Here is a 13,039-nt window from a genome sequence, read left to right as displayed (position 1 = left end):
TTTGTGCATCAAATCCCTAAACCCTAATTATGCAATCGTTGTTAGACTAAAGAAAGACAAAAAGAGTAAGTGAGCACCTAGGAAATTCAATCGGCCAACACGTTTGGGTAACCAAACTCTTAGAAATAGCAGTGGTGTTAGGGTTTATGACGGATGGTGGTGAAGTGTATTCACTGGCTATAAGATATGGCGGATGGAGTGTCTAATCTTTTCTGGAGAAAAGATAATAGAGTATGGTTTACCTCATGCTATTTCTATACCTAATCCAATAGCTACGTGATAGAGAAAGAACTATGAATGACAGAGGGCAGACGACAAATATAATAATGGGAAAAGATGAAAGAAATACCTTATATAGAGATGGAAGGAACAGAGATTTAGGGATTTCACATTTTGAAATCCATATGTCATGGACTTTTATTTGGAAAGGAAGTTGGGAAGACACTGCAGGGAGAGTAACCGAATTGCTAATTTGCATGAGAAGATATCGATTCCTCAAAGAGGCAATGAGCGGGAACGAAAAGGTCTAAAAAGGGGACACGCAGCGTTTAAAGGAGGTTTTTATTAAGCATGAAGAGAAGATGAAGATGAAGATTTCAAAAAGTAAAAGTTAGAATTAAACCGTAACATAATCCAAAACATTATGATTTTCTTGGAGATTTCCCTTTATTTATTCATTTAGTACATTATCCATAAAAGGAAAAAAAAATAAAAAAACTACTGATTTGACGAAGTAAACACTCTTAGGGATTATAGGTGTGTAAAAAACCCAAAAACAAAACTTTATCTTCCATCACGGTTAATTAATTAATTTCATTTTCTTTCAACCAAACATTATCATGTAGGGTTAATTACTCTATAAATCCATTTACATGTTGAGAAGAAAGAATATGGTTAGAATGTGATTATCTACTTTCACAATAATCATAAAGAAATCAGTAGTAGGAACAACAACCGTAGCATTACACACTTCATTAACCATTAACTAACACACTCCATCATCTTTCCCTTACACATCCCCAAAAGAATCAGCAACAAGAACCCATCATCATACCCAATATTTAAAGATGTGTTTGTGCATGTTCAGGTTTATGTGAGAACTCATAATCAAGATGAACAAAAGCACGTTCTATATCAGGCAAAAGCTCAAGCTTCTCTTGTAAAGATTCCCCAATATCATGAGCTATTTGTAAAGGCATATCAGATGGAAGAACAATATCCACCTCAACAAAGTAATGTGATCCAAAAGTATACGCCCTTACAGTATCAATATGTTTTATAGACTTATGATGATTCCAACATAAGTAAGTTAACTTTTGTAGATATTCAGGTGCAGCTGATTTTCCCACTAAGGAATTCACATTTTCCAATACTGTTAGTGACCATGTCCGAATAGTATAAAGCGCCAGCTGTCATTACAAATTAGAGTCACATCATTATGTAAAAAATATAAGAATATTTATAGAAATTAGAAAAAACTTACAATTATAGCTCCAACGGGGTCCATCCAATCACTGATATAATTAGCAAGAAGAACAGCTATCAATCCAATTAGGTTAGTGACAACATCAAAGAAGTGATCTTGAGCATATGCGTTCACAATCTCATTGGTGAATGATCTGCAATATATACATAGAACAAGTTTCACCAATGTCACAGATAGCATAATCCCAACAACCCATTGCTCTTGTTCTCTTGTCAAGTTGAAATCTTTTTCCTGAATTTGTCATGACAATTAAATGTTAATGATATATAATTATATTGTTTGTTTTGTTTGATTACTTACATTAGATGCTAACGTGCGTACAGATTCCAAGATTATTTGTAGTCCAAGAGTTGCCATGACAGATGCAAACACAAGAATTCCCTGTAAATTGTTTTTTGCAAATTCAGAAAGATATTGAAGAAAATGTAAAGAGAAATTGGAAAATGCATTTGCATTTGCATTTGCATGTGCATTTGCATTTGCATACTAACCAAAGGCTGCATTCGTCTTTTTCCAATTGGGTATTGATAAGGGTTTGGAGTTTGCATTGAGAAGGCTGTAAACCAGAGGATAAATCCTGATAAAAGATCAAGAAGGGAGTCCAATGTGGATGCAATTATGGCTAATGAACCACTTTTAATTGATGCATAAACTTTTGCAATAAAAAGAATCATGTTTGCAATGTTTGATATTCTTATGGCAAGTGTCTCCCTTCTTGCTAAACATGCTTTCTCTTCCTGCAAGTTGAACAAGCATTTTGTTTTTTAAGTTATGTTATAAGTGTTAATTAATAGTGTTTGAGGGAGATTTAAGTAATTTCACCTCAGATAAACGAGGTACAAAGCCACGTTCTGCTAATACATCCATTTCAGTAAAGCCTTCCAGCATCTCTACCTGTTGTTGGTAATACTCTGCTACATTGTCTTCTGGACCTGAAAATTTAAAACAAGTAAACAAAAACATCATTGTATAGCTGCCTTATGTGAGTTATGATAAGCAACTATAAAGAAACAAGTGGAAAACTAAGTGATAGGGGCTATTTGGGATCACAAATCAAAAGGTAACTCCATTAGTAATTACTTTTGCATATTAAATTAAACCAGTACTGCTGTCAAGCAATAAGCATAAAAGCCATAATTGAAAAATACAGCTCCAATAGCAGTGATTTTACATGGAAACAGGAAACTATGTGGTCTGTGTTCATCAAAACTCAAGGGAATTACACCTTACAGACTTGATTATCTTGATATTAATTTAAAAAGCTCAAAATAAGACTAGTTTGTCGTTTGTACAAGTTCGAATTAGTTGTTAAATCAATTGACCAAGAATAAACCTGAGTAAAGAAATCGGTAGCATATAAAACAAACAAAATAGATCGATAAAACTATAAACTAACAAACAAAAGAGATTTTCGACATCAGTGACAGAATTTTTCCAGTATTAGACACTTCAAATCAAATCATTCAAATAAAGCAATCAGAATCAACACATAATGGGAAAAGGCATAACTGAAAAACTTTACCTAAAACCCCAAGGCAGTCATGGAAACCTCGAGGAGGCTTCTCTTTATGTTCCGACGAGAACTGAAACCCGTCGAAGTTCAACCGCCATGACACGTCACGACCACCGGTACCTCCACTACCGCCGCCGCCGCCGATATTTATCTCCTTCAACAGAAATTCCCCCTCAGAGCCACCGTGATCTTCATCACCGTTCATTGGTTCCACCATTACAAACCGAAAGCCCTACAAATCCGACTTTCAAGTGAAACAAGGGTTCGATTTTTGAATATGCTTGTACTCCAATGCTCAAACAGAATCTGAATTCTGAATACATAAAGAGAGAAAGGGAGAAGGGTAAAAATGTAAATTCGTTTAGTGAGGGAAGGGTATTTAGGGAATAACAAGAAGATCCGATCCTGGTAGGTACACTTGTGGCTAAAGATGCACGAGAGGAGCGTGGGATGCACTCGCTGTATGATTGCTTGTAATGTGAAACGTGGCGTTATGTTGTGGTGGTCCTATCGGAGCGTGGGGCAAATTTATGGCGGAGGAGGAATCGTGTACGATATAACACGTATCGACTGTAAAACCTCAAGTGGGATAAAGAGGTGCAAATATGTACTATTTTTTATGGATATCTTTTATTTTTTGTAAGTATATCTACAATAATAATAATAATCGTATTTGTTAAGTTTTAATTTACAAAGGATTGAGAAAACATGACAAAACTATACAATAGAAAAAGAAAAGTTATCAATTTATTTATATTATTTTTACTTTTTCTTTTTGTATAAACTGTCTATTTATATTTCGACTTTGGTCGAAGACATAAAACTAATCATGACTAATGATTAAATAAAATATAAATTATCGTTTAAAAATCACTTCTTTTTACAATAACTTCTATGAGTTTTAAAAGCTAATTTAACTTAATAAACTTTTGAAAAATTTATTATTGATATGCATGCTCATTAATACTTTTATATATATATATATATATATATATATATATATATATATATATATATATATATATATATATATATATTAGTTGTGAGACCCGTATGTTATACGGGTTGGATAAAAAAAATTAAATATAAAAGTTTAAACAAAATTTTATTTAAATTTGAAATTTAAAATTTGAATTTAAAAGGAAACATATTAAATACTATCCGAGTTGTAATATTGTAATTTATTAGTTATTTTCAATTAAGACAATTATTAATTAAGGTGTAAATATGATGTGTTAATTAAGAAAAATATAAAAAAAAATGAGAAAATGACAAATGGAAAAAACATTTATTCAAAAATACCACAAAATGACAAGTATCAAAACTTATAAGAGATTGACATGAAGATTTGGAGGAACTCGGCGAGTGGGATGAGCAGCTCGTCGAGTCAGATGAAGTTGGGCAGGAACTCGGCGAGTTGGATGAACAACTCGGCGAGTCTGTTGAAGGTTGTCTTGGACTCGGCGAGTCAGGTCGCGAAACCCCAAACCCTTCGAATTGAGACTCGAATCAGTGAGTCGAATGGAGACTCGGTGAGTTGGACAGGTCAGGACTTGGAAATCGGTAGACTCGGCGAGTCATGGACTGACTCGGCAAGTCGAGTCGCGAATAGAAGGACTCTGAACATATGAACTCGGCGAGTTAATAGGGTGACTCGGCGAGTAGGGTTGACCTGGAAGGTTGACTTTGACCGGGACTTTGACTTTGACTATAGTTGACTTGGTTGACTGTCGGGGTCAGTTAGACTAAGTGTTGCATTAATATTGGTAGCTCGGGGAGCTAGTGGAGCAGGAGTTCAGAGAGTTGTCGGACAACAACTAGTGGGATCATCAACGAGTTCAGCCAGTGCAGGTGAGTTTCCCTTTTGTGTGAATGAGTCTACGGCCACAATGTCGGCCCATGTAGTTACGAGTAGAGGACCCGGGGGTTAGCCCTAGGCACAATATGCTAGTATGATATTCAGGACGAGGTCCAATGATAGCGGGCGGGTGCCCAAGGAATGGTTTATGGGACAGTTTATACTTGTTGTATGTGTGATACTTGTATGTGCCTGGTAGGGAGGTGAGGTTCAATAGAGAACCATAATTAACCATGGAGATTGACATGAAGATATATATATATATATATATATATATATATATATATATATATATATATATATATATATATATATATAGGGTGAGGTTCAATAGAGAACCATAATTAACCATGGAACCAATCTTTTTTTCAACTTTTAGAACTTATTTTTTAACAATAAAAAACTAAAAATACAGAAATTCATAACTTTTTATCATTTTTCCAATGATATCAAATTCGATTTTTTTTAACGTCAAATTCACAATGTGAATCCGGATTCACACGGTGAATCCGAAAAATATTTTTCACATTCACAATGTTAATATATAAATTTAGATATTTTTAGATTTTTTTCGATAAAGAATAAGCTCTAGAAATTGAAAAAAAAAAAAAAATTGGTTCTTTAAATAACCAATAATTAGAGTTCTCTATTGAACTTTTCCATATATATATATATATATATATCCTCCTTAATAAATGAAGGTTTTTTTGTCAATTGACAATCTCTCATGAGTTTTAATACTTGTCATTTTGTGGTGTTTTTTGAAATAAATATTATCCACTTGTCAATTTTTTGTTTGTTTCAATTTTTAAAATTAAAGTTATATACTTATATATGTACAGTATTAAATATCATATATATATATATATATATATATATATATATGATATTAAATTGCAATAAATACATTTCTTCTTTTATTATTTTAAAGTTAGTACATTAAAAAATATTTTTGTTTACACTTTAATATTTAATCTTTTTTTAATCAATCCATGTAATACACGGGTTCCACACCTAATATATATATATATATATATATATATATATATATATATATATATATATATATATATATATATATATATATATATATAAAGATTGAAGTTGGATGTCTTTATACTTAGGAGGCGTTTAGTATTTATTTTTTATTTTTTATTTTTGGAAAGGAATGAAGTTGGCAAATAGATTGAAATGGAATTAAGTGTGATCAACTCATGAAGTTGGCAAATAGATTGAAATGGAATTAAGTGTGATCAACTCATGAGTTTGATTGACGTACAATTAAATTAAAATGTAATTTAGTTTCTTTATTAATTTATTTTTGGTTTTAGCGCTCGTATTGTACCGATGTTGCTCTTGCTCATATTATATAGGAAGTAAATTATAAGAGCCACATAATTTTTTTGTTGTTCATATTTATGGATTTCATGAAATCGTGGCCTACGAAGTAGACATCTCATATTACATAAAACTTTATTAACTTCAAAAATAGTTCATGTGGTAAGATTTTTTAGGGGTTCTAGTTTTAATATCGATTTTTTTGGCTTTATGGTCCTTTTCACTATGTTTGTACTAGATTTGGTCTTTCATAAAATTGAAGTGGCTAAATTGCCTTTATTAGATTTATTTTCTATTTTCTTTTTTTGTATAAGTATTTTTATATCATACATACTTATAAAACTAGCATTTTTTCTTGAATCTCATGCATTTGAAACCCCCATTCTTTTTTCCTTTCACCACATTCATTTGAAACTCTCATGACTTTTCAATTTCTTTATAATAATAATTATAATTTGGTAATTAAGTTAAATAAATATCAAATCTAAAGTGTAATCATATATAAACTAAATTTCAATATTAAAATAATATATTTAATTCTACTTATAAAATTATGTTTTTTAACTTTTAACATATTATACTTAATTTATTAGTTTTAATATATTGTTGGATGTAAACCATTATTATATTAAAGGTATAATTTTTGAACAATTTGTATAAAATACTTACATTATTAATTAAAATATAACATTATAGGCTCAAGTTAAATATAAATTTTATTTAACTTAAACAACCCAAAGATTATTTTATAAATAGTTAAAAGTGAAAAATTGTAGTGTCTTTCTAATAATGATTGTAAGTTGGTTAATAAAGTTAAATAAATATCAAACCTAAAGTGTAATCATAAATAGACTAAATTTTAATTTTAAAATAATATCTTTACTTCTATTTATAAAGTTATTTCTTTAAATTTTAACATATTATACTTAATTTATTAGATTTAAAATGTTGTTGCATGTAAACCATTATCAGTTTAAAGCAACAATTTTTGAACAGTTTGGACAAAATACTTAAATTGTTAATTTAAATATAACATTATAGTGTCAACTTAAATATAAGTTTCAGTTCCATTAAAAAAAACAAATAATATTTTGTAAATAGTTAAAAGTGATAAATTATAGTGATAAATGCAAAAAACGAAATTGTAATATCAGTTTAACTAAAATATTTCCTAAATATATTTATATAATCGTTAAAAAATTTCAAACAAGTAGCTTAAAATAACTTATAATAACAATATTTTGTAAATAGTTAAAAGTGATAAATTGTAGTGATAAAAGCAAAAACTAAATTGTAATTTCAATTTAACTAAAATATTTTTTAAATATATTTTTATAATCGTTAAAAGTTTCCAAATAAGTAGTTTAAAATAACTACAATAACAATAGTTAAAAACAATTCTATATAAATGATTATATTGTTAGTTTTAAAATAAAAAACAATGTTTGATGTTTTAAATAATGATAATGATAGAAATTAAAACATTAAGCAAATAAATTTTAAAAAAATATTTGACAATAAAAGCAACTATAAATAACATCAAATCATATATTATATTTAATTTTATTCATGTGTAACTCGCGGGTAGAAGTCATTCAAACGATTGAGATTATGAAGTTATAATAAATGTATATATTATCATATAATTCGAAATAATGAATATATTATATCAATATAGTATATAGAAATTATTATATCAAATTTAACAACAACGTTATTGTTATATTCAAAAAAATCATATATTTGTAAAGACTTCAACTATATAAGTGTTTCTGCGCAACGCGCGGACATTCGCCTAGTATTAAATAAAGACAAGGACTCTCTCTCTCTCTCTCTCTCTCTCTCTCTCCTGGAAGCCATTCTCACGACACCACCACCCGTTTTTTATTTAGGGACTTTAACGACTTGCTTCAAGAATTTTAAATGCCAAATTGATGGCTTAAATAGAAATTTGTGAAGCCAAATTACTGAAAATCAATGAATATAACTAAGAACTACAAGTTGCGGTATGGAAAGATCATTCAGACAAAAGATCAAACCCTTAGTGGGCATCAACCATAATTCATGTTCATTGGTTGCAACTTTACTGAGTAACCTTTCACATCCTTTTTTTCTTACATCATTCAATTCCCCATTCTTTCAACTTTAAAGCTAAACCATTTCCATGAATGGTCTAAGGGTATAAGAAGATGCAACAAGAACGATATTCACATGCAACTTTAAAGATAAACCATTTCACATGAGTGGTCTAAGGGTATAAGAAGATGCAACTTTAAAGCTAAACTGTAACGTCCCAAAATTTTGGGACTCAAGACTAAAAATTTCTTTTAATAAAATATCACTTAAAGCAAAGTCATCGATTCACAACATAATCAAAGTAATAGTTTCCAAAACACATGTTCGTTATTAGAGTAAAACATTCCCGGGCTGACTAATTTATGGTGTGTGCCATGCGATCATCCCGAGCTCCATCATCCGCTACCAGAAGTACCTGAAACCAAAACTGAAAAACGTAAGCACGAAGCTTAGTGAGTTCCCCCATCATAGCATACAATCACATATCATACACACTGTCGGGCAATTATGGGGTGCCCGACCTACCCGGGCAATTCTAATGAGTACATAAATATTTATAGTTTTATTTTAGTTTTTATGGTTTTCATGATATCCATTGCATGATAACTTGTTAAAAGGTTGGATTTTTGTTAGTTTGAAGGGTATTAATGGTGAATATTGGGCTTTTGTGTAACATCCCGGAATAGCAAAGAGTATAGTTGAAGGGCTAAAAGAGTAAAATTGGAAGGGAACTCAACGAGTCCATGGGTGGACTCGGCGAGTAGAGTCGCGACTTGGTCACGTGTTAAGTGGCCGACTCGGCGAGTCAGTAAGGTGGACTCGGCGAGTAGGCGCTGAGTGGAGAAAACCCTAATTCTCGGGGTTAAGCCCTATATAAAGAACATAACATTCATTCCCCCAGCCTCTTTACTCATCCTCAAGTCCAGAAACCCTTAGCCTTCGTGTGTGAGTGATCATATTGCATTGGGAAGCTTGGAGAAGCAATTGTTGAGGAAATCTTGAAGGGTAGGAGGCTTGGAGCAAGGGGCTTTGCTTGGATTCGAGTTACATTGCAGTTGGGGCATTCTTTTGAGGAAATATCTCGTCATTGGGCTGTTATTCTTATGGATTCATCATTATGGGGTTTGTAGGGAGCTTATCTTTTGGTGTTTTGGAGTTTATAGGTTAGATCTGAGGTTGCTACCTCAGATCTGGAATGGAGAAGGGTTGGAATGCCTGAAAATCCCTGTGTTTGAGTGTGTAGTGAAGCTATCATGTCCCAAACCCTATCCCTAAAGTGTTAAAGGCCTAGATCTCTTTGGATTCACGTAAAGTTTGCCACTTTACGTGATGGAGGGTTGTAGGAGGCTAGATCTATGTTTTGGATCAATTGCATGGCCTAGAGTGCTTCTGTATGGATTCAGACCGGTGGTACTCGGCGAGTCACATGGGTGGACTCGACGAGTTGCTTGAAGATGAGCTGGAACTCGACGAGTTGGAAGAACAACTCGGCGAGTTGGATGAAGATGGCCTGGAACTCGGCGAGTTGTATGAACAACTCGGCGAGTAGGTTGAAGATAGCCTTAGACTCGGCGAGTCTGTTCTTGGACTCGACGAGTCTTGTCGAAGAGTCCCGATATTTTCTGGTCGAGTCGAGAATCGGTGAGTCAAGGGATGACTCGGTGAGTTGTGTGCGAGTGGACTCAGAGTTGTTGGACTCGGCAAGTCTCGGGGTGACTCGGCGAGTTAGGTCGCGGATTGAGGGAAGTCCTGAGCTTGGGGACTCGGCGAGTCATCGGGTTGACTCGGCGAGTAGAGTCAGTCAGGGGTTGACTTTGACCTTGTCCCAGGGTTGACCAATTGTCTTCCGGGGGTATTTTGGTAATTAAGGGTATTTATTGAGTTGAGTGTTTTGGTGTTCAGTGGAGGAGTTCGTGTCGGAGTTTGGAGCAGCGGGATCTTATCCTTTCAGCCGACAGTTTCGAGGTGAGTTATCCTCACTATATCAACAGGGTCTACGGCACCAAGGCCGGCCCTTATCGGATTGAGATCCGGGTAGTTGTTGTTATGTTGTTGCTTTGATATGTTTGCATCCTGGTAGCTAGGATGATATATGTTAGAGACCTGATTGAGATCGATATCCTGAGAGATAGGGTGATGCTGTGCTAGTGACCGGTTAGGTCGGTATCCTGGTTAGGATGATTATATGTTATGTGATCTGTTTGATCTACTTGTTGACTTTGAATTTCTATATGATTGTAGGTATATGTGCACATGGTTGTTTGGACTGGAGTTGGGTTGAGGTGGGTCCTGCTTTGTGCTGTAGGCCAAGATACCCTGGGCGGACCGGTTGTCCCGTAGGCCCAGCGAGCGGTCCGGATAGGCTGTAGGCCCCAAGAGGGCGGACCAGACGTGCCGAGGCTCGGAGAGTGGACCATGCCGACTGAAGGCCCGGTGCGGGCGGACCAGTCATACTGTAGACTCAGAGAGTGGACCAGGTGGATTGAAGGCCCGGTGCGGGCCGACCAATCACACTGTAGACTCGATGTATGTGGTTAGATTCGGAGAGTGGACCAGGTGGATTGAAGGCCCGGTGTGGGCGGACCAATCACACCGTAGACTCGAGGGATATGGCTACACTCGGAGGGTGGACCAGGTGGACTGTTGGCCGGTGCGGCGGACCAGTCCCACAGTAGACCCGAGATGCATGGCTGTTATGTGATCAGATATGTTGTGGCATGTTATGCGTGTATGGTATAAGTGGTTGGTATTTTGGGGATATCTCACTAAGCTTTCGGGCTTACAGTTGTGGTTTTATGTTTTTCAGGTTCTTCAGGAGACCGTGGCAAGGCGAAGGCGTGATTGTACCGCTCCTCATGATTTTGTAGTAATGTGATTCTGGGAATACGCTAAATGTTTTGTATTGAAAACCTTTTTGTAATGATTTAATGGAATCGAGTTGTTTTTGAAAAATTGAAAATTGGTTGTATTTTTCGGTCGTTACAAGTTGGTATCAGAGCCTTGGTTTGAGTGAATTGGAGAAACACTCGTGTGACTCCAGTCTCAAATCGAGGAGAGTTTTCAAAAGAGAGTTTAAAATGGTTTTAAAATGAGTAAAGGAGGACGCGGAGGTATGATCAGCCGGAGCCAGTAAGTAACCCCAAAATACCCTGCATGTTATTTGTTTTTGAGCTTTGATAGAACAACATGCTAGTGTTAGGCTAGGGATCTTCAGGATTTCATGATAATGTTGCCTGATTTGTGATGCCTGTAGCCTAGGCTTTCCTTGTGGGAGATTTTCAGAGCTCCTCTAGTGGTGAGGGTTGAGAGTTATTATGCATGTTTTCACTAGGGTGTTGTGGTAGTACTTCATACAAATATGGGTAGGTGTGGAAGGTAGTATGGGCCCGTACTACTGAAAGCACAGGACCCATACGCGTATCAGGGAAACCATGACCTCTAGGGTTGGGTTGAGAGAGTTGGATCCCAGGATAATGGGAAGAGTCTGAGATTTTGTGTGGTGTTTTTCAGTATGGAGATTCCGAGGCATGATGAGAGTGGATCCGGATCAGGATCGGGAGCAGGAGAGGGAGTTCCGGGCGGGTCAGTACCGCCCGAGGTTATCGGTCAGATGAGCACGTGTGAGTTGGATACGAGGATTCGTGAGATCCTGCGTGATGAGATTGCTGAGTTGTTCCGGGCTGAGTTGCCGGAGCTGTTTGGGTCGATCAAGACCGCCATGGTTGAGTATTTTGATGAGCGCTATGCAGCTCTCATAGAGACGGATGCCGCGGCGGCTACAACAGCTGTAGCAGCGGCAGGGGGAGGAGCTGGTCGGGGCTTTCAATATCGGGACTTCGACAATACGAAGCCTCCCACCTTTGATGGAGTTCAGGACCCGATCGTTGCTATGAGGTGGTTATCGGACGTGGAGGGGTGTTTCTTCACGTGTTTCATGCCCTGCTGATCAGAGGGTGAGGTGTGCTCTAAACCTGTTGAGGCTCGGGGCGAAGGATTGGTGGAGATTGACCAGGGGGTCATATTCGGATGCGCAGAGGGCTGCGGTTTCATAGGATCAGTTCAGGGAGATGTTCAGTACTCGTTATGTTCCGCAAGTTGAGAGGGAGAGATTGGATCAGGAGTTCCTTGAGCTGAAGCAGGGTTCGGAGTCGGTGACTGAGATCACCAGGATGTTCACTGAGAGGGCAATGTTTTACCCAGAGTTCGCTTCGGAGCAGGCTCAGATGTCTCGATATCTGAGCATGATCAAGAGGGATATCAGACAGTTTGTGTCTACCCAGAGGTGCGAGACCTTGTTGGAGTTGCAGGAGGCCGCTAGGCAGCGTGAGTTAGAGATTGAGTTGTAGTTGCGTGAGCTGAGGCAGGCTCCGGTGCAGTCGCAGCCGGCGCCGAAACGGTCCAAGACCATTGATGTTATAGTGGGGGATCTGAGCAGCCACACTTGTGGGAAGTGTGGGAGGGGTCACACCGGAGTTTGTAGGTCCGGTGGTGCATGCCGCAAGTGCCGAAAGGAGGGACACTATGCGAGGGATTGTCGGCAGTCAGCGCCGGTTCGGGATTTGAGGATTTGTTATCATTGTCATCAGGTTGGACATTTGAGGTTCAACTGTCCACAGCTTGCTGCGGGACCGGTGCAGGCTCCAGCACCGACCACTTTGAGGATTACAGGTGGAGGTCAGGGTGGAGCGGAGCCCCCAAGGGCTCAGGGTCGTGTTTATCATCTTGCGGCAGAGGAGGTCAAAGCAGTGCCGGATGCAGCTGCGGGTAT

The 13,039-nt window shown here is 36.6% G+C and overlaps 1 protein-coding gene across 1 annotated transcript; it reads right to left on the bottom strand.

Annotated features, from left to right (window-relative positions):
- Positions 1 to 891: 891 nt before the first annotated feature.
- LOC145072904 (metal tolerance protein 11-like) lies at positions 892 to 3,318 on the bottom strand. The gene is made up of 6 exons (XM_079019396.1): positions 3,009 to 3,318; positions 2,309 to 2,418; positions 1,978 to 2,223; positions 1,787 to 1,867; positions 1,484 to 1,717; positions 892 to 1,409 (listed from the first exon to the last, which is right to left on the bottom strand). The coding sequence occupies exons 1-6, from the start codon at positions 3,214 to 3,216 to the stop codon at positions 1,062 to 1,064; spliced, it is 1,227 nt and encodes a 408-aa protein (XP_078875522.1). The 5' UTR covers positions 3,217 to 3,318; the 3' UTR covers positions 892 to 1,061.
- Positions 3,319 to 13,039: the final 9,721 nt, after the last annotated feature.

The sequence above is a fragment of the Lactuca serriola genome, chromosome 9 (assembly GCF_051521515.1).
Source record: "Lactuca serriola cultivar US96UC23 chromosome 9, Lser_US96UC23_V15, whole genome shotgun sequence".
In the NCBI taxonomy this organism is placed as follows: domain Eukaryota; kingdom Viridiplantae; phylum Streptophyta; class Magnoliopsida; order Asterales; family Asteraceae; genus Lactuca; species Lactuca serriola.
The sequence above is the reverse complement of the archived record's forward strand: the minus strand, read 5'-3'. Positions and strand labels throughout refer to the sequence as shown.